The sequence below is a fragment of the Cryptomeria japonica genome, chromosome 7, assembly GCF_030272615.1.
Source record: "Cryptomeria japonica chromosome 7, Sugi_1.0, whole genome shotgun sequence".
Lineage (NCBI taxonomy): Eukaryota > Viridiplantae > Streptophyta > Pinopsida > Cupressales > Cupressaceae > Cryptomeria > Cryptomeria japonica.
In genome coordinates, this window is record NC_081411.1 from 392907651 (window position 1) to 392930760 (window position 23110).

Consider the following 23110-nt stretch of genomic DNA (forward strand, 5'->3'; position numbering starts at 1 on the left):
ATTTCCTAGAGAAGAATGGAACGGATATCTCGGCATGCACAGGTAGAATGGGCGGCAAAATGTTTAATCATGCCCAATACATCAGATCAGCAAAAGGACAACTATCCACCCAATGTTCAAGCTGTAATCAACAATCACAATAAGGTGTTCAGTGATATTCTAGCAGGGATACCACCTGATAGAGGCATAGAACATATCATTGAGTTAGAGGAAGGTGCTAAACGAGTGATCATCACCCCTTACAGACATGCAAAGAGGCTGAAAGATGAGATTGAAAAGACCATCAAAGAGTTACATGAGTTAGGACATATTAGACCTAGTAAAAGTCTGTTTGCATCTTCAATTGTTTTGGTCAAAAAGAAAGATGGGACTTTGCAGATGTGTAAAGATTACAAGGCATTGAATAAGATGACAATAAAAAACAGATACCCAATCCCATACATTGATGAACTTATTGATGAGCTCCATGGAGCATGCTTTTTCTCTAAGGTTGATTTGAGATACTGTTGATGTGTGTTTTATGCACATAACATTACAGAATAAAATACCAAAGGTAATTTACCCTCTCTTGAACAAAATCACCTCAGATGCTAAGAATGAGATCAACTAAAATGATTCCAAAGTTTCTACATGTCAGGTTTGGATGAGTGGGTAATTCAATGGTCAATGTGAATTGTTGTGTTCACTTGGGGACTTATGCAAATGCTTGGAGTATCATGAAGGTGTGGAATAGGTGTGCTGACAACTTAAGATTTACCAATATGGCTCTAGATTTACTTCTTACTAAAAAAATGGGCAAAAGGAATAGGGTTCAGGAAATCTATTCTAAGCCTAGGAATGTAGGAAATGATGAACAGATCTAGTGGAATCAAACTAGGCGAGGTCTCACAAACAGGTATTGACACAAGCTTAGTGCAATCGTCTAAGATATACTTAAAGATTTTCAGGCTATCACCATCAAACGTTGACACCATCCAAGTTGATGCTTGTCAAGGGATGCATAATAGTTGAAGTTATGCTTACTCAAATCTCCAGTTGACCACACAAGGTGCACTTACCAACGACAAGAGGCTAGTGGTATAGATTAAGGATTCCACACAAATATATTCAACAAATCTTTCACTCAATCTAACATACATGAAAATAAATTCTAATCTAACTTGGAGAAATTGAGAACTATGAATGCAAAGACAACACTTGAAGAGAAAAATCACCAACAATTGAACAATGATTATGATTCAAATAGCTGTAGCATATAGCAACAATTCTACAAAAACTCTCTCTTACAAATGAGAGATAAGGAGGCATATATAGAGTCTCGTACAAAATGGATGGCCAAGATTGATCCAAGATCAATGGCCAAGATCATGCCAACAAAACCCTAGAATTGCCCTAATTAGTGTTTACATAAAAAATGGTGCCACCTACATATGGCCCAATCAAAAGATACCTAGTCATCAAATAGGGAATCTTCTAGAAGATTGCCCCCTGCATCTCTCTCTCTCCTAGCATACTCCAACAATCTAGCCAATATTGAATCTAACTCCTCCATGGAAATGCTAGGCAAGGTATCCTGCTGTAAATCAATCACGTCCAGTGAATCCGAGCAAGCATCCAAAGTGTTCTCCCAATCTGGCATGAGCTTCTGCGAACTATGAACATGAATCAACAAAGAGACCAAGTTGTCTATCTGACTCTTCTTCAAAGAGTCCAACTGGCAAAAATACATAAATTTCATCTTGTCTCTTAATTCGGCTAAGTGTAAACCACTAGCATCACTAACATCAACACCAACAATTCCTCAATCGAGGCAAGGATCTTTATATGAATGTCCTGAATCAATCCTTCCATCTCCATGCAACTCGACTGGGCGCTCTCATAAGTTGATTTCTTCATGGCTAATGAACAATACCAGCCATGGAAATCGTATCTGTCTCCACTATGCACAATGTTCCCGCTGACCAAGGTCGAATTAAGAATCCTCTTCAAAGCCTAGAGGCGTGGAATAGTCTTCTCTTGAATAGGCTGGAATTCTTCCCATACTCCCTCCAAATACTGGATTTTAAATACAAGCCCTGTTGTCCTATCATATGCATGGACAAACTGAGTAAGGAAATCATTTGCCTGCTTTCTTGCACTCTCAATCCACTTTTCCACCTTCGAGAGAGTGTCTCTCGCTGCCTCATAGTGTGAATGTATTCCATGGTCAATTGCAATAGGGGAAATAAGGGTGGGATTTTCACGCCTTATTGTTGCAATATACTCTCTAAGTTTGATATTTTCTTCTCTGTACCTTTCTTTCTCCGTAATCTCTTTGTCTAACCTTGCATCGATTGCCTTGAGGTTTTCATCAACCTCCTGAAATTCTTGCTCTCTAGATGTACGACCAAGGGTAACTGAAGTGATCTGGAAATCCATAGGAGTAGCAATGTCCGTTGTCACGCTTGCAATAGGAACAACAACATGCGCAATCCGCATTCTTGTCTCATCTCTAGCTATGTGCGACAAAATCTCCGCTCTCTTGGGTTATTTCTCCTTAGCACTCCTAGCTAGGTAGTCATCAATGTCATCAATAGGCTATACCTATCATTTTCTTACTTTTCTCCATACTTCTCATCAGCCAATCAGGAATAACGGCCATCTCCATGCCATCATCGAGACACATTTCTCGATCAAGTCCTCTCAATGTCGAGATAACATCATCATCATCAAGATTATTCCTGGTCAAATCGTATATCTCATTTCCCAAACTAACTTCCAAAAAGACAGTAGGGGATCCAGACTGATCATCATTCTCATTTGGAGGTGTAGATGTCGTTGTGCCATGTAACTCCTAAATATTCCTTGGTAGTATCATTGTTTTGGAACATTGTTGGGTCTCCTTGTTCTGCTTTGTTACTTCAATCACTTTGATTGATGAGACACTAAGAGGTGGTGAAGGAATGATAGGTGGAGGAATGATACTCTTTTGTTTCTTCTTCACCTCCTCAATCTTCTTCCCTCTGGCCTTGACTTCTCCTGGCGTGTTCTTCCTTCTCTTGGGAGCTTGACTCTCTTCGTCTGCATAAATCCTGACATCACTGATAGTCCTCTGATCATCCTCGGAAGTAGACTCTTCGGACTTTGTCCTTTCATAAGTGAAGGGAACACCCATATCAACTAACTTATTCATCTGTTTATCTACCCATGCACATGAGAAACTCAAGACCTCTCTCATCAATACATTCAGGTCAATCTCTTCTAACTCTGACCAATTAGGCAATATGATTGCCTTCTTCATTTCACTCTCATACTGTGGATGCGTATGATCTCTGTTATCTAACACTTGATCAAGACTGAGGAAAAGTCTACACTTCCTCATGAAATCCTCTGACATTCTGGACCACATTCGTCTCTTCACTGCTTGCTTGTCCATTAGGTTGGCCCATTAATCTTCTATGTCTACTTTGTGGATGAACTTCTCTCCCCTAATCCTTCCAACTCTCTTATCTGGATCGATTCTTTCTCTTTTCTTACATGTAGCAAATCGATAGAATGCAAGCTCCTCACTCGCAGTGTTGGTGGCTAAGGCAGACTGGCAAACCTTTGACGTCTTCCCAACTGAAATAGGGAATGTCATGCTTGTCCCATGCTTCTCTCTTTGAATGACATCAAACTCTAGAAGTTGTCTCACCACTTCCAACAAGATCATTCTGTCGGTAGGATACCTAGGAAATTTGTAGGGTTCAGATTGAAACCCATGAATCCTAAGGTATGTGAAAGTGGGATACTGAATATACCACGATCCATATTTTTCTATTAACTCTGTTGCCTCCTTGGACAATCTTCTGTGGATTTCGCCTTGCAGCATCCGTGTGATGTACATAGTGAATGCATCATTCACTCTCTTATAGTCTTCAATTCTATACATGCTCAGTTGGGGGTAGCATTCATGACTCCTGAATTGTCCTTGCCCATTCTCGACTTCACCTTTGCATATCAATCCTCTATATGAAACAAACTGTGCAAGCAGGTATACCAGGTAAGAAGTCATGGCGAATGACTTGGACCGCTCTACATTCCTTAGTTGAAAGTCCAGATTGTCACTTATAATCTTAGACCAATTTACCAATGTTCCTCTAAGACAATCCTGGATGAAATAGAACATCCATCCATCGAATATTGCTCCCTGCGGCATCCCCATCACTCTGTTGAGTAGGAATATTAAGTCGCTATACTCCTCTTTGAAGTCTATGCACATGAGTGTCTTGGGAGCCTTGAAATGATGAGACCTAGGCTCAATCATCCACTATTTGTTTATCATATTCTTGCATGCACCCATCTTCTTCGTGTATCTTTCTCTATATTCATCCTTGGTCACATCCTTCATATTTGTTCCGCGTGGAATTCCGAACACCTCCGCAATAGCATCCTCAACAAGGTAGGCAATAAGAATGCCCTTAGGAGTTTTGATCATTCGCGTGAGCGGATCATAACATCGTGCACACTTTAGGATGAGCTCACTGCACTGTATGGACTGTGGAAATCTAGCGGCATGAAAAATACCACTCTTCATAATGTTCACATATGCTGGGGAAGGAACCTGATTTCCGACTCCGAACATCCGCTATCACATCTGGTTCAAGTCTAGGAAATGCATGTTTGTATCTGTGATCTCCTTCCATTTGGATGAAATCTTGAGCTTTGGATAGAATCCAGTCTCCAGCATCTTCAGTAGTTCTTTCCTTTCCTTAAATCCGAACTTCGACATTGTACTTGTACGAAGCTTGAAGTTAGACTTAGGAAAATAAATAATGTTCTTGATAAAATTCCTGACTTTCTAAAGATTTTAGCTAATCAGAACATAAAGTCAGGAAAATAGTCCATACTTTGGGTAGATTTCGACAATTAGATTCAAAGTGTGATAACGCTAGGGCATAGAAACCCTCTATAAAATTCATTAATACCTCCTTGTACTTAGAAAATATGCAAATTAAAATGCAAAGGAATATACCGGATCAATGGTGACTAAGGAACGGTGTGCTTTCGCACAAATATGTTTGAGGACACCTTCCGCAATCAACAATGGAGGTCACAAATCTGAAGACAACCTGCAACTAATAAATTAACCTCAAAAAACATGTTGCAATCCTTCAAAAATATGCACAAACTTGATAAAAACTAGTCTTGATGATGAAAATAATTAATCTTGGAAACATAGTTACGGCTGGTAAAAGATAAATTTTCTGAGGACAAGCAGCCATTAACATAGTTGCAGACCTTTTGACAGCCTTCTAATGGTCTGAAAATGATCCCATAATGCTTCCAAATACTCTCCAAATGTAAATCGCTAAAGTTGCAGCTGGCTGGGCAATAAAAGTCAAGTCTGAAGATTGAATATGCAGCCAGCAATGGAGGTCTAAATCTGAAGCAAATTCAGATCTGAAGCAAATGACAGCAAGTAGGGAGGCAAAGGCGGCATCAAACATGCATAGAATTCACCAAAGTAAGCTCCCAACACTTGCAAAATAAAAATCGAACTTTTCCAGCCATGGCGCCATTTCTGAAAATTCTGAAAATGTCTTCAATGTAGCTCGAATCTGCAACAATGGAGGTCTGGAACAGCAAGTAACAATGGAGAATAAAATCGCCAAAGCTCTCAAACGCTAAAAATCCCCATCCTCAACAAAATCACCAATCTTGGGAAAAATCGAAAAATCTGGAAATGTTTTTCAATGGCAGCAATAGAAAGGATTACCAAGCTGGAAAAAAATGGAGGAAAGAAATCCTCAATCCAACACTACACTTCAACACTTTGCCAAAATTTGCCAGTAAGAGAGAAAAATCGCCTTTCATGGAGACACCTAGCAGATTTAATAATAAAATATTGTTGGAGACTCCTCTCTTATACTTGCTTTTGCCTCTCACTTTCACCACCCAAGCAATGTGGGATAAAACACTTGCTTATATACTTGTTTGGCAAAACTAACTTGCTTCTAGAAGGGTAAAAACATTAAATGCTTATTGCAAGTTATTTAATTTTTGCTTTTAAAATTTTAAACAATCATTAATCATCATTTAAAAACAATTAAATGGGGCTCACTCATTAAATATTTCAATTTTAAGTCAAAATTGAGCCTCTGGGGAAAATCGATTTTGGTAGGGATTAAAAAATCCCACTAAAAATCATTTAAAATGTAAAAAATTCCCCACAAGGAAAAATCGATCATAGCTTGGATAAAAATCCATACAAAATTTCATCAAAATGCATATAAAACAGGCCAGGGGAAAATCGATGGGGGCATGGACAAGGAATCCACACTCCAAATTCACTTTATTTGCAAAAAAACACTCCCTGGTGGAAATTTGACCTCAGTCTAGATGAGAATCCGGACTCGAAACTCATCAAATTGCTCTTAGTGGAAAATCGACTTGGGTAGGGACTGAGAGTCTACACAAAAATCCGCACTACCTTGTCACAAAACAGCCTGGTGGAAAATCGATCCAGGCATGGAATCATCCTCAACGTTGTCCGCACTTCAATCCACACTCCTGGTGGAAAATTGATGACAGTCTGAAATAATCTTGACACTTAGCCAAATTTTAGCTCTTCCATGAGAAAAACAACCCAAGCATGGATAAACAGTGGTGGAAAATCATAGCCAGTATGGATTTCAGGGGAAACCCATGTGTAGTGTGGATTTTGAGTGGGGGAAAAGGGTGGGCAGTTTGGAATATGAGGGGAAAAGAACCTCTCGCATGGAATTTGACCTTCTAACCCTTGAAATATGGATTTCCCTTAGGAATTTGGCATTTTAACCACTCAAAATTGCTTATAAACTTCAAAATTAGACTGGACTTAGGCAAATTTTCCAAAAAATTGAGCAAAACACCAGGAAATTATTGGGATAAAGTGCGAAATCAATTTAAATAATACCTAGGAGCGAGAAAACAACTCCAAAAGGTTTGGGAATACCTTGGCACTTTAAAATCACTTATGCGCGAGTTTAAAAACACGTTAACGCTCAAGAAGGTCAACACTTAGACAAAATTTAGGATCATCAAAATTCCAACGTTTGCAACTTGATCCTATAACCTCAAAAAATCCTAAATGGAACTAGGCATGATCAAAACTTTGAGACTCGGGCACGGGAAACACAAAATTGCCCACTAAGCAGCCAAAACCCTAACCTAACAACGTAGAAAGCCGGAAAAGAGGGGGTCCCCGTTAGCAATGGGGCGATGTGTGAAAAGGTCACAACAGATCCAGATATCATCAGATAAGAGTTAGAAGTGAGGATGTGGAGAATATTGCTTTCCGTTGTCATTTTGGACACTTTGAGTGTTTGGTGATGCCATTTGGTTTAACCAATGCCCCTACTACTTTCCAGTCTACTATGAATAGGGTCTTTCAGCACCAGTTGAGGAAATTTGTCCTTGTATTTTTTGATGATATTTTGATTTTTAGTAGGACATGGGATGAGCATCTTACGCACTTGGACATAGTGCTAGACCTATTAGAGAGGGAGCCCTTGTATGCCAAGGAATCCAAATGTGCCTTCAGTTTAACAAAGCTACTGTATTTGGGGCATATCATCAGTGCCAAGGGTGTTAGAGTTGATTGTGATAAAATCCGAGCTATTATTGATTGGCCCCCACCCGAGAACCTCACACAACTTTAAGGATTCTTGGGCCTTTTGTGGATTTTATCGTCAATTTGTCAAGGGATTTTCATAGCAGGCTACGACACTCACAGATTTGATAAGTTTAAGCAGTTAATGAGTTCATGTCCTGTGTTGGCTATTCCAGGTTTTTCTAGACTTTTTGAGCTTGAGTGTGATGCCTCAAGAGAAGGCATAGGAGCAGTCTTGATGCAGGACAAACACCCTATTGCTTTTGAGAGCTGGAAATTATGAGGTGCTGAGAGAGGTTATAGTATTTATGACAAGGAAATGTTAGCCATAATGCATGCTTTGGATAAGTATCGGCAATATTTGGTAGGAAGCAAATTTGTGGTCAAAATCGATCATAGCAGTCTTAAACACTTCCTAAATCAGCGTGACCTCAAAGATAGACAACAAAAATGGGTAAGCAAATTACAAGCTTACGATTTTGATATAGTTTATGTCAAGGGAAAGAAAAATATTGTTGCTGATGCACTTCAAAGGAGACATCATTTTTGTTCCTTAGATGAGATAGCAGCTGATTGGAAAGAATGGATTTCAGCTAAATATGCAAAAGATAAATGGGCTTCAAACATTATAGATGGTACTATCCAAGATGATAGGTATATACTTGTAAATGATCTCATCATTTACAAAGAAAGGATATTATTGGTGCCAAGATCAGCAATGAAGAGGAAAGTTTTGAGGGCCTTTCATGACATTCCTTTAGCAAGCCACCCAGGCTACTTCAAGACTTACAAACATATTCGGGAACGGTTCACTTGGAAAGGGCTCAAAGCTGAAGTTTTAAAATATGTGAGGGAATGTCCCATTTGCCAACAAAATAAACATGAGCATTCCTTCCCAAATGGATTATTATAGCCCCTACCCATTCCTAATCAGAAATGGGAAAGCATTTCGATGGACTTTATCACGGGTTTGCTCAAAACCCAAGGCAGGGATTGAATTTTTGTAGTCGTTGATAGGTTAACATAATTTGCTCATTTCTTTCCTATTTCGACCACTTACGCAACATCACAGGTTGCTGATTTATTCTTCAGAGAGGTGTTCCGATTTCATGGGATACCATGGAACATAGTGAGTGATAGAGATGGTAAGTTCCTGAGTAACTTTTGGTAAGAATTGTTCAAACTGAGTGGGATTAAGCTCACTCCCAGCACCTACTATCTTCTGCAGATAGATGGTCAAACAAAAATTGTTAATAAATGGGTGGAAGGCTACCTTTGAAACTACATAGATGGGCAACAAAAGGCTTGGGTTTAAGTGGTTACACTAGGGGGAGTATTGTTATAACACCACTTACCATATGTCTATTCAGATGACACCATTTATGGCTCTTTACAGTTACGAGGCACCCAACTTTCTAGATCTATTACTTGGAGATAGCAAAGTGCCCAAGGCCAAGGATGTACTTCAAGAGAGTCAAGACATACTAAAGACCTTGAAGGAAGACATTCAGAAGGCCCAAAATCAGCAAAAGCAGTATGCCGATAAGCATAGAGTTGAACGTTCTTTTGAGGTAAGAGATATGGTGTACTTGATGCTACAGACATATAGACAATCCACACTCAAGAAGAGCGGTGCTGAGAAACTCAAGCCACATTACTATGGACCTTTCAAGATCATTCGGAAAGTGGGAGAAGTGGCTTCTGAGTTGGAATTACTGGTAGGGAGTAGAGTGCACAATGTTTTCCATGTACCTTGCGTTAAAAAGGCACTTGGACACTATGTTGTACCATCTATGGAGCTACCCCCTTTCACTGAGGAAGGGAAATTGATTTTAGTACTAGAGGCTATCATTGATACTAGGGAACACACTTTGCGGAGGAGGATCATCAGAGAATATTTGGTAAAATGGAAAAACTTGCCTTTGGAAGATGCCACATGGGAGAATGATCAGATACTCCAGCATCCCAAGTTGACAAGCAATCTTGGGGAGGGAGGATTGTAATGTCCAATCCCTAGCCAATTTTGCTTACAAGGTTAGTCTGTTAATGGTCCTTGTAGACTAACAGGTTGGATAGAGGACCCAAGCAGGTCGGTCTCCATGAAAATGTGTCAGGAGGGTTCTTTCTTGTTTTGCCAAAGCATTTAAGCTAATCACTCCAGTTAAGCCACATTGAATTTCATAATCTCTCCTTGGGTTCCTAAAAATACATTAATAATAGTGAGTTTTCACCTATGCTAAGTTCCTATCTCTAGAGAGAGAGTGAAAGGGGAAGTGAGAGATAAAAGCATGACTTAAGTGGAAAAAGCACATAACATAAGGTGAGCACTCCAAAAGGGGAATCTTATAATGTGGAAAAAGTAACCAATATTAAATCATTAAATTTGATTGAGGTGCTAGGGTTCAACCCTAATTAGGGCATAACTTTGGAGAAGTATTAAAAGGCAAACTTAGGGGCAAAGTCATATTATGTTGGATAAAAATCTCTCTTTCTCGCCTCCCTTGAGGAGCTTGTGGTTTTGAGGGCTTTGGAGATGGAAACCTCCATTGTTGCAGCACATCTACTGCTGTGAGAGATCAGCCATTAGGGGTTTCCATGGAGCTTAAAGTGAATTAGTTTGGTATACAAATTTGAGTCACCTACTTGCTTGAGTGTGTGGCCAAACTGCCTTGATTGAGAAGGTTTAGAATACATTTTTGAAGGATCTTTGCACAAGGAATGTATTGGCACATGAGTATGATTTGTGTGAAGACTAGACAGCAATTTTGAAGAGTGTTTGGGACTGGTTATGGAGTTTTAAGTCTACAGCTGTAGGGAGGTGGCTGCTTGGTAGGCCAACCCACTTATCCAGCTCTTTGAAGATCATTTCCACCCCAAACTGTGTTCTAATCAGCTGCACATTATAGTACTATCTTTCCCTACACAGCAAACAAGTTTTGGAAGGTTGCAGCAGTGAAGGGGATATCAAAGCCATAGTTACAAGACTCCGACTTGGCTCGGACTCAGCAAATTGAAAAACCCAAGAAATTCAAAGATTTTTAATGATTTTAAACTGTTTCATGCATTTTTTAATAAATATACCTTAAAGACACAATGATATCATCAAATAGAAGCTACTTTGAACACATACACAAGTTTACATTCATCACATAAGTATAAATGCAAATTTTAGGTTTGAGCTTAAGGAAATAAGCTAAACTAAATAACACATTAGAAAATACAAATAGTGTCAAATGTCTACAGAATTCATGGAATATGAAATCCATGTCATCATAAGTTCAAAACATAAAACAACATAAAAGCTAGAGCCTAGGCTTAGAGGAGCCAATATTAGTGATCATTCGACCCCGCAATCCGATGCCCAATGTTCACACTCACACTACCACTACTTCCAGATCCAGGAAATGGACGTCGAGGAATTGAAGAAGCCTCTCCACCAGTGGCTACCATTTCTTCCATTTTCTTACTTTTTAATTCTTTTTTCTTTTCAAATTCCTCTAATTGAGCTTGAACTTCATGTATAGCCTCAAGGGGTGCTTCATTGTATGGTTTCGCATCATGGCATTCTTTTTGTGCAATGTGATATTTCAACTGGTTAATACCTCCCCCATTATATTTTGTTTTGCAATAAATACATGTTTCTCTTTTTTTAGATTAGGGGATGGCATGTTTCCAAGCCTTATCCTTTCTAACTAGGGCACCACTTCCACTACCAGTAGCCTGAGACATTATGCTGCAATATATTATAAATGAAAAAAATGAGCATAATGTCTCTTATTAGTTTTTCTAATTAAGTTAAAAATAAAAAAATAGAAAGAAAAAACAAAACTAAGGTTTCAACTTTCATATTTTTCCCATCAATATAAAATAAAACAAATGTACAAAAAAAAATGGAAATATGAAAGTAAGAAAATAAAAAAATAACAAAAAAATGTAACTTACCTCTTTAAATTTGCTCCAAAATTGAAGAAATGCATCTTCAAATTTGTAGAGACCTCTTTCAATTCCTTCTTTAACTCCCTTGAATGCAAGTTAATAACTTGCACAAACAATCAACAATTGCAATGTCCTCTTCAATCTATCTGCTGGTCTGCTCTTTAGTGCCCCTATTTTTTCGCTCAAAACTCCCTTTTTCTCTCCTCATGTTTGCAAACAAGAAAAATGACTTTTTAGGGTAAGAGTGAAAATATATTCACCTTTTGTTTCACTTAAAACAAACACTTTTAAATTTTTTTTTTTCTTTTTTTACTCTTGCTGAGCGGCAGAGTCTTGGGGTCGAGACTCAATGAGTTTGTCGAGTCTGCGTAGACTCGGTTGAGTCCAAGTCCAGGGTCCTCTAGAGCCTCAGGACTCACCGAGTTTGGGCCAGACTCTGCAAGTCTTGTAACTATGATTAAAACACATCAAAACAGACCTATAGCAGGCCGTACCATCTGAAGATTTTGGAGTGTACAATAAACCCCAACTTAAGGGGAAACTTCAGCCTATACACTCTAACACTATTGCCATCAGCAAACTATCAAAAGACAGCAGTTTGAAGAGAAAGGAATTAGATTTCTGATCTCTGTGAGTCTTTTTTTGAGTGAGGACCTCATTTTTTGAGTGAGCTCCTTAGTTGTGTGATACAACTGGAGTTAAACTTTTCAAAACTACCGGGTATGTTGGTAGTGGCTTAAGGATTTCACTTGCTTGTAATAGAACTATTTCCAGAAGATTGTTGTATTCCATTTCAATAGAATGCTGATATAATTATTAAGCTTAAATGTGATTTCAAGTTAGTTTTCAATCTATTTATTGTTATTAGAAGAAGGCATTTAGCTTCTTCCTTTCAAAAACATCAAACCAAAAACAACTACATCTTCTGCAACTTCTGTCTAGCTCTGAAAGATCACATTCAAAGAATAGACGTAGTATAATTTAATTAAAGAACCAGCAGGTGTTCTTCTTTTACTGTTTAGAAATTTCAGTGTCCTAGAGAGGGTGGGACATTACATAGTGATTTACCTCCACTTCTACTATCTATAGAGGAAATGGAGTTTTAGAGTGATGAATATTTGAAGAGAATAATAGCTAAGGACCTTGGTATGGATGATCATGACATAGAATTGTAGACGATATATCTCTGATTTTTGTTTTTTGTTTGTGTATCAGCCTATTGAGCTATCAAGATTTCTGAATTTCAATACATAACCTAATATCAAATATTTAGTGTGAACTGTGAACTCTTTGACTCTTTGTACAATAAATCATTTGTGTATTTAAACTGTAAAGTTAATGTTAAACTTTACCATTGTTCTTGTTTTGAAAGTTCAATGCCATGATATTTTCTATAAATCATTAAATTATATTAAAAAAAATAGCATCTCCAAGTACCCCCGACTCCTATTTAAAAAAAATAGATGTACTAGTGCCTATACCAGTCTCTCGAAACTTGTACTATCAGTCTCTGGGAAACCTTGGAGAAGACCTAGGAGGCCAGTTGATGTGTTTTTTATGATAGTGCCTAATGCAAAATAAAGTTGCCTAACGGTCACTTCACTCTCGCTTGATCAAAGTGCAATTGCATGCTAAGATTGCAAGAAATTCAAACAATCGACTCCAAGGTTCCTTTATGCTATGGATGTGACTCAGTTGGCTGATGTGATTGCTGGTAATCCAAGGGGCCTTACGTTTGGATCGTTCTTTCACTTGTTTGCTGTGGTTGGAACTCCATCATCGGATATAGCGATTCTGTGATGCTTCTGCTTCGAACAATCTAAAATGAACTGAAAATAAAGAGGAAAGGGTTTAGAAGGATCTAAATCTACTCCTAAGGGCAGTGATATCAATGGATAGTGCTTTGGTGGACAAATTCCAAATAAACCAAGCTCTACTTTGCCAAGTTAACTACGAATCCGCAAGAACCGGTGCAATCTTCTGAGGATGTTGAAGGATTTTCAAATTGAGAAAGTGCATTTGATTACCCAACACGGCGCAATCCAAACGACTATTCACAATTGAACTTAGTACAAATTAGGGGGTTCAGGCTAACTTTACACTGCAACTTACAATCAGCAAGATGCAAAAAATATGAACCATGGAAATTCATCAAACAGCGTTACATTCCCTATTGAAATCAAAGCACTTTATCTAACAACTAAGAAAATAAAATTACTCTAAGTGAGGAAGGTGAAACCATGCAAGTTTTGAAAATATAACTTAAGTGGACACCATCAGAGAACAATGTTTTACTATTATTATCTCAAAAACTTATTGCAACAATTTCATACAAATCTCCCTCTTCTTTACAAATGAGGGGGGTCACCCCTTTATATAGGCTTCAAGCCTTGGCTACATGCAAAACCCTAATTAAGGTTTCTCCCTAAAAGATTCCCCACACGTGATGCAATAAGGTGGAAATCAACAATAAATGCCTATCATGCCCATATACAATTGATTCAATCCCATTACAATTAATTACATTCTTGCCAAAAATGGTGTCCATTGTGCATTGAATGCACCATCATCCATCAAGCTCGCCCAATAAATCATAAATGCAATAAATATGCTTGCATGCAAAATTGCCCCATGATGCCATAAATGCACCATCATCTCCTAAACGTGAGGGCTGCATGCAAAAAGAATCTGCCATAATGCCTTAAATGTGACGGGTACATGCAAAAGATGCCCCATTAATTCTTCATGCGTTGACCCGGTTGCCACTTGGCGAGAAACCCTTGGAGAGAGAACTTTATCTCGGAAGAATTTTCTTGAGATTTTGAATTTTCCTTGCCTTGGAGAAGATTTTTCATCAATTTGCCACATTTCCTATTTTTTAGGAATTTTTTGAAATTTGAGTTCTAGGTTCAGGAGAGAGAAAATTCTCCTACGAATCCAAATCCATCAGCATCTTGAAATTTGAATGATTTTTGATGCCTAAAAATGGATTTTTAAGAAATTTCCCCGAGAGGAATTTCTTTCTTAGTTCTTCCTTCACCTTTGATTTCCATGCCTTAGAATTTTTTGCCTTCAAGCCTGGGCATGGAAATTTCACCTTGATGGAGGGATTTTCATTTTCTTCATTTTTCCATGCTCCTTGCATTTTGGCGTCCTTGAGCTAACTTGGGCGGAATTTTGACTTGGTCATGGAATCTCGAAATTGTAGTTTTCCATGACTTGGGCATTTTGGCGCCCTATCTCTTCCTTGGGCGGAATTTTGACACCTTCATGGAATTTCATGTTTTCTTGGTTTCCATGGACACCTCAGTTTAGTGCCCATTTGACTGTCTAGGGCAGATTTTCCACTAAGGCAAGGAATTTCATGATTTTGGCATTTTCTATGACACCTCCAATTTGGCGCCCACCTGACTATCCTGGGCACTAAATTGACTTGGAGAAGGATTTTCATGATTTTTGGAATTTTCCATGCCATTGTGGATTTGGCTCCAGACTCCTTGACTTGGGCGCCATTTCACCTAGGTCAAGGAATTCTTCATTTCTTCCACTTAGATTTTGCCGATTTCGATCGTTTCCAAACTAGAATGCCATTTGAGAATTGATGTGAATTTCCAGACTTGATGATTTTCCCCAACATTTCCATTTCTAGAATGCATGCCTCATACTTAGCCATTTTATTTATCACTCTGCCTGCTCTCTGATTTATCCGGATTTAGAAATGATCATGAAAGCTCAGTCTTCAGTGTCTGCCTGTGTCTAACCTGTGACAAATAGACTTTCCAAAAATAGAAAGTGTTTCAAATGTCAGAGTTAGAGCCAAAAGAGGATGCATGGTGACTTACTATAAATAGAAACTTACTAAAAATAGTAAGTTTGATTTTTGGCAAAATGAAGATGGTGACTTACTATAAATAGAAACTTACTAAAAATAGTAAGTTTGATTTTTGGCAAAATGAAGACATTTCGGCAGGCAGTGAAATTCCTAAAAAATAGGAACTTTTTAAAAATAGAAAGTTACTTAGAATTCGCTCAAATTTGATGTGTCGGATCTTTAGAGGGCCTTGACTTCATTGCAACTTTCAGTTTTCGAAAACCCTAAAAGGTAACCCCTAAAATCTATGACTAAAGGCAGAAACCCTAAAACTGACAAAACGAGCCCTAGATTTAGGCAAATTTACTCAAACGAGCTGCAGACTTGATCAAACTGACCCCCAAACATTTGGAAACTGGAAGGATTGATGAGACTGTCGCGAAAAGACCCAAAAACCAAAACCAAAAGGCCGAGAGGGCCTAAAAAGTAGGGGGTTGCCATTTGCAATGGGGCGATGTGTGTAAACGTCACAACAAGGCCCTCTAAAGATCCTTGAGGTGAAAGGTGCAAAAATAGAGATATAATTGTCTTTCAATAGAATTATGACACTTTCCAATGGTTGGTATTGCTTTGGAGATTTAGCAGAACAAGTGTAGATCTTGAGGATTAAGTATTGATATTGACACTTTACAATTCAGACCTCCTTGTTGATTTTGCACAAACTGTTATAGAAGATGAAGCAAGTCTAATGTCTAAAATAGAAAGAGCTATTGCAGAATAAGGGAAAGGATTATGTCATTCTTCACCAAAGGAGGAGGCAAGGGCTGGAAAATGATGAACAAGTCATTATGGGCTTTAAAACACCACCTAAAAAAGATGTGGTGGTACCACAACTATATCTTGAAATCCAGATTGTGACAGTGCTATCCAGTCACACAGCAACACCACAGTTTCTCTTTTTCCCCGAGGGCATGTTTTTTGAAACAAAAGGCTTGGGGGTTCACCAGTAGAGGATCCACATCGCAAAATCCCCAACGACGCAACTTGAAAACAGTTGAGGTGCATAATTGGTTCAGTCTTCAGCTAAGTCACAAGGTGATGCCAATCCCTGCAAAAGGCATGACTAGGAAACTGGATGTACTAGGTGAGTGTTCAGAAAGCAACTTGCCTGAAAAGAAGCGAGAGAATATTGTGATATGACCCTAAGTGGAATCTTGAAGACACAAGTGGCTATATGATTATGTCATTATATAAAGACTTGTCCAAGGGTGCAATCAAGGACTGCGTATGTCTTATAGTCCAGCAAGCAGCATTTACGGTTCTGTGTTGAATAAGAATGATCTTTACGCTAGATAAAGAATTTTTCATAGAAGTAAAGAAATGCAATATATTGTAAGAATTATAGAGGCTGTGGTTTGGGATTAGCCAGTTTGTGGACAAATAAGCAGTTTAAATCTGCATCTTCTTCTTCATGAGGTTTCAGTAGCTCAAAGGAAGATGTCAATGCAGCAGCTATGCATTTTACAATCAAGCTATTTTCATAGTAGTTGAAAGAGATGTATGTGTCTTCCATGTGATTCTTCACCAGTGGATTTCATTTTTATGATTCAGATATCTCCTATTAATGACACTAAAACATCAATTGGTTTGTCAAACATTTAGGCATTGTGTTATTAGGTCTCACTAGTTTTATGATATTCTTGAGCCTTGAGAAGATTACAAATATTTAGACAAAATTTTAATGAAATATATTTTCAAATATTTGAATTTGATGGTATTTTCCCCAGATTTCCTAAAGGTAGTTACTGCTTTTGTATATTTGGTGCATACAGGAAAAGGGTGGAATTCTTAGCAGGAGGAGAGAAATTCTACTGTACTGGCCAAAGTGTAACATATCAAGGATTTACAGCTATTATGCCTTGGCTAGGTATTTCTGAAGAAAGCCTCCCTCCATTTTCCAAAGGGGAAACCATACATATTTCAGAAGTAGAGCTCTATCAGGTAAGATTTCATTTATATTTTATGGATGATTCGGTGTATGTGGCTAGTTTATGGTATTTACTTTGTGGCAGTGGACAGTTTGTATTGAAAAAGTCTTTTGTTTATATTCTATTTAGTACAACTCTAAACTATAACACATTCTTTTTGTTTAACTGGTGGATTTTGGCATTTTCCTTGAGCACAGTAAGTGTCAGATTTGATTGCGTTTTTATTTTATTTCAGGGACTCACTTCACCCCCTGGTTACCTCACTGAAAGTGAGCTAATTTCTCTCATGGAGAAGCATGGGATTGGCACAGATGCTTCAATTCCAGTTCACATAAATAATATATGTGAAAGGAATTATGCACAGGTTTTCTAATTTTAGTGTTGCTGGTTTTTCATCAACCTATGCTATGATTTTTTATATAGGGTAGTATTGATTCTTATTTTATTCGTCTTTTTTTATAAAGATTATTTGATATTCTCTTATATATACATAAACTTCAGGTACATGCAGGAAGGCAGCTTATTCCTACAGTTTTAGGAATCACACTAATCAGAGGATATCAGTCCATTGATGCAGATCTGTGCTTGCCAGAAATTCGGAGCTTTATAGAGCAGCAAATTACCTTGATTGCAAAGGGCCAAGTTGACCATGGTCGCATGGTTCAACATGCACTACAACAATTCTGTGCCAAGTATAAATATTTTGTTGATCAGGTACCATGTTCTTATTCTTCTACATATATGCACCCTTAATCGTCAAAAGTATTGCATCTCATCATTTTCATCTCTGAAAACCTAGCTACCACAAATGAGAGGTCTTAGAGATTTGAGAGTTAAAAATGTATGCATTGAAAATTAAATGGAATAGTAAATGACTTAACAAGCAACCTCAAAATCAAATCAATCACTAAGTTCTCAATCATAATCAATAAAGGATTGCAAATGAATTCAACAAATGAATAATTCAAAATAAGATGCAAATCAATGTCGAATCCATGCAAAAGGCCTCCATTGCCCTTCTTTTTGTGTTGTATGACTATGGACTATGGCTCTCATTATCGTAGCACTTTGTCAGTAGTGTGATGGCACAAAAGCTTGAAGATTGTGGTTGTTGATGAATGAGAATCAGGTTTGCTTTTATGGATTTCATGATATCGGTTGATGGTTCAGATTGAAAGATCAGCAGAATGATCAATGGTTGAGGATTGTTGAGACAATTTGACTAAGAGTTGATTTCTCATGTATCTGGAATTGATTGATTAGTCAACTGGCTTGATTGATCTGTTAGGAGAGATGACTAGGCTGTTAACTGAATTGATTGAGAGTGAGGTGGATTGATTGACTTGTTAGAAAAAGATGATTGTGAGTGCAACTCGGAGTCAATGGTAGTTAACAGGAGGGAATAATTAGCTATTTAAACATGCATTGTAGGAGAATAAATATAATTATTTTATTTATTTTAGAGGAAAATGATTTTCAAAAAAGATGGACAATTAAATAAATTAAATAATTTATTTAATTGTGAAGACATAATTAGTAAATTAAATAATTTGGAATAATTATTTAATTGATAGGAAGGGACATTTAATTAAATAATAAATATTATTTAATTAAAGGGGAAGAAAGGGGATTAATTAAATAATAAAATTATTTAATTAATATTAGAAGAAAATAAGAAAAATTAAAATAAAAATTATTTAATTATGAGAATAGGGGGAAATTTTGACCGTTGAATGTAGAATAGGAGAATAAAGTTAGATTAATTAAATGATTAAAGTTATTTAATTAATTAAGAGCAAAGGTAGTAAAATTGACATTTGCAGGCGTTAGAGCAATTTTAGGCGTCTACAAATAACAATATGGCCACTACAGATAGAATGGTTATCTTATCATGAATTTCTGTTTCCTCTATATGATTTGCAGAATTTAAAAGACGCAGTCACTCAGCTAATAACAAATAAACTGCAACCTTTGATTCCCAACCTTCCATTCTTCTCTGATGTGTCCACCAACGTTATATTATGGTAGCTGGAGGAACACCATAGATCCCTCCCCACAATTACTTCTCCAGTCAACTCATGTTTTAGAACTTGTCATTTGTGAACTAGAATTGCCTCTGGGAACTCCCTTCAAACTTTTCATTTTCCCTGCTGATATTCCAAACTTTTGTTTTCTATATGATGTCGTAAATTGCATTTGAATTCCATGATATATACAAAGAGTATTGACATAACAAGTACTCATCTTGACTATCAGTTAATTTCATTGTTTCTTAGTGAATGTTTTGACTTCGGCCTTAAATATCTTGATCTTTAGAACATAAAATCAAAATCCTCTTAAGATTGTCAATAAAAAAAATAAAAAATCTAGCCCCTCCAACTTAAGTTGTTTCAAACGGTCTTCATACTTGACTACTGCTGCATGTCAATGCTGAAATTGGCTTTAGTACATATGACAAAGAATACAAACAATTAGTCCACTTGGTAAGCAAGGACTCAAATGCGATAAATTACTACCAATGACTCTGATAAGGAGTACTGAAAGAAAAATTTGTTAATTTTGTAACGTCAATCGTACTATTTGATGCTTCCGATATATATATATTAATTTGATTACATATACTAATATGTTAACGTTAAATAATGATAAATAAAACCAAAGTTAACTTATCGCGTTTGACCAACAGTTACACCATTCATGGTATCGAGTGGTAAAGCGATTCTCAAACAAGTCGCACTCCTTCCGATCGGGTAAGTAAACGGTGACTAGTTCATATACTGTGGTGAGAGGTACGTAGGGAAGAGATGTGTCTTCCCACATAGGGAAGAGATGTGTCTTCCCATGTGGGAAGACACATCTCTTCAGGGAAGACACATCTCTTCACTACGTAACCCCTCATCCACTTATATAGCATGCTTACATTGAGGAGGATGCACACACCAAAATTGATTAGTGTGGTGCATCTTTAAAACACGCTATAGCATATAAAATACAACTTTCAGATCATATCTCCATCTCTTCTATTTTGATCACAGAATTTTGAAAGAACTTAACACGGTATTAGAGCAAAGTTAAGGAAGATCATATGAAAATTTTGTTGATCTCATAAACTTTCACCAGGCTCTTACTAAGATCACATTCCCATAATCCTAATGGCAACCGGAGTTATGTTTGAAGATAGATTAGATGGAACATCAAATTTTGTATCTTGGAAATTCAGGATCATGCATGTTTTGAAAGAAAATAAAATTGACTCCCATGTCAAAAGTGAAATTCCTGAACCCTCTGATGATACAGAGAAAATGCAGTGGAGCAAGGACAGTGAGAAGGCCCTTAAGATAATTGTGGATTTAATAAGAGACCACATTGTACAAGTCATTTCTAAATATGAGACGGCCTTTCAGATGTTCAAAGCACTAGCTGACATTTATGAAATCAACAACACTAGCAGGGCTCTCACCCTAAAGAATCAACTACACCATATAAAGATGAATAAAGGAGAAACAATTACATCCTATTTCTTGAGGATCATTGAGCTTAGGGATCAACTATCAACTATTGGACATCTAGTAGACAACAAAGAACTTGCTATGATGGCCCTAAATGGACATCCTACCTCATGGGAATCATTCATTCAAGGAATCAGTGCTCGTTCTAAATTTCCTAAATTTGATAGATTGAAAACCGATTGCATTCAAGAGGAATCTCGGCTTTTCACAAGAGGAATAAAACAAAACAATGGTAATGAAGACATTCAAGTTCTAAACTCTAATTCCCACAAGAAAGGAAAGAAGAAGAACTTTAAGAGAAAGAGGGACAACAACTCAAAAGGGAAGAGGTCTTCAAAGAAGAAGAGAGACATTTTTGAAGTACAATGTTTCAGATGTGACCAATATGGGCACTATGCAATGAAGTGTCCAGACTGGATCAAACAACAAGCTTCAATGGCAGAAATTAAGAAAGGGAGTAATTCCGAGAAGCTAGTCTTCTACTTAGCCCTCTCTAGTCAAGTCACCTCCAGTTTCAACACATGGGTGATTGACAGTGGAGCATCTCGACACATCACTGGATTTCGTGAGCACCTAGATACACTTGTGGAAAGTTCAAATGGAGAAGTGACAATTGATGATGACTCAAATTATCTAGTTATGGGAATAGGAACCTGCAATATCAAACTAAAGTCAGGCATATCCCTACAGCTGACTGGAGTTCTATTTGTACCTGGTATAAAGAGAAACCTTGTCTCAGTTTCTGCACTTGAAGATAAGGGTTACAGATTAACCTTTATGGAAGGAAAGGTACTTGCTTGGCCAAAGAACTCCACCATCAAGAAAGCCCACACCATTGGAGTAAGACAAGGGAGCCTCTACAGACTTTGCACCACTCCACCTCTCTAGCCTTGATTCATGAGACTCCAGATTCGAATGAACTTTGGCACAAAAGATTAGGGAACCTTCATTTCCATGCCCTACCTAAGATAGAGAAGATGGTGATAGGCTTACCCAAGCTAAGTCAAAAATCTGAAGGAGCCTGCAAAGGGTGTGCCTTAGGAAAGAATACTAAAGGGTCTTTTAATTCTAGCAACAGTAAATCCAAAAATGTATTAAAATTAGTTCATTTTGATTTATGTGGACCCATGTCTGTACCCTCATTAGGGGGGTTTTTATATTATGTAATATTTGTAGATGATTATTCTAGGAAGACCTGGATATATTTTTTGAGGTACAAAGAGTCTAAAGAATTCCTTTCTAAATTTAAGGAATTCAAAGCTCTTGCAGAAAATATGACAGGTAAGAAAATCATAACCTTAAGAATAGACAATGGGGGGGAATATACTTCTGAAATGTTTTAAGATGATTGTATAAATGTTGGGATTAAGAGGGAGTTAACTGTACCTTATAACCCACAACAAATGGGATAGTTGAAAGAAAGAATAGGACTATTGTAGAAGTTGCTAGGGCTATGTTGTTTGACCAAAATATAGAAACCTCATTTTGGGCTGAAGCATCTAGGATAGCTGTGTACATTCAAAATAGATGTCCTCATTCTCTTCTTGACAATAAAACCCTTGAAGAAGCCTTTACTGGCAACAAACCTGACATAAGTCATTTCCGGATCTTTGGGTGTCCAGTCTATATTCATGTCCCCAAAGAAAAGAGGTCAAAGTTAGAACCTTCTGGAAAGAAAGGAGTATTTGTTGGGTACAGTGAAACCTCTAAAGCCTACAGAATATGCATACCTGATCAAAGACAAATTGAACTAAGCAGAGATGTCATCTTTGAGGAAGACATAGCATTCAGGGGGTCCAAAAGCTTTAATGAATTAGAACACCAAGATCCTCCTACAAGCTTGGATGAGGATTCCACCCCTGAGATTCAGAGGGAGACCCCTGAAGATGCTGAGCATGAAGTTCAAGGCTTACCTTAGAAGAAAATTATCCTGAAACTAGGAAGAGACCACTTTGGGCTAAAAAGATGCTTCAAGAAGCTGAAAATTATGCTACTCCAAAGGGGACCTTCAGAGAAAGTGAGAGACCTAACGTATTTTCTAGCTATACTGCCTTGATGAGTGAGATCATTGATGCAGAACCTTCTTGTGTTGGAGATGCACTCAAGCATCAAGTTTGGAAAGATGCTATGTCAGAAGAGTATCAGTCAATTCTGAAAAATGATGTCTGGGATATTGTGCCTAGGCCTAAAGGCAAATCTGTGGTATCTTCTAAATGGCTCTTCAAAATCAAACATGCAGCAGATGGCAGCATTG

General features: G+C 37.6%; 1 protein-coding gene across 2 annotated transcripts in view; it reads left to right on the forward strand.

Moving 5' to 3' along the window:
- The window catches only part of LOC131041843 (DNA topoisomerase 3-beta), a 231907-nt gene that overhangs the window by 202764 nt on the left and 6033 nt on the right, over window positions 1-23110 (forward strand). For both annotated transcript variants that reach the window (XM_057975066.2, XM_059209151.1), the window contains 3 exons: window positions 17192-17360; window positions 17583-17711; window positions 17849-18061. In XM_057975066.2, coding sequence (XP_057831049.2) covers window positions 17192-17360; window positions 17583-17711; window positions 17849-18061 — 511 coding nt within the window. The remainder of the gene's footprint in view (window positions 1-17191; window positions 17361-17582; window positions 17712-17848; window positions 18062-23110) is intronic.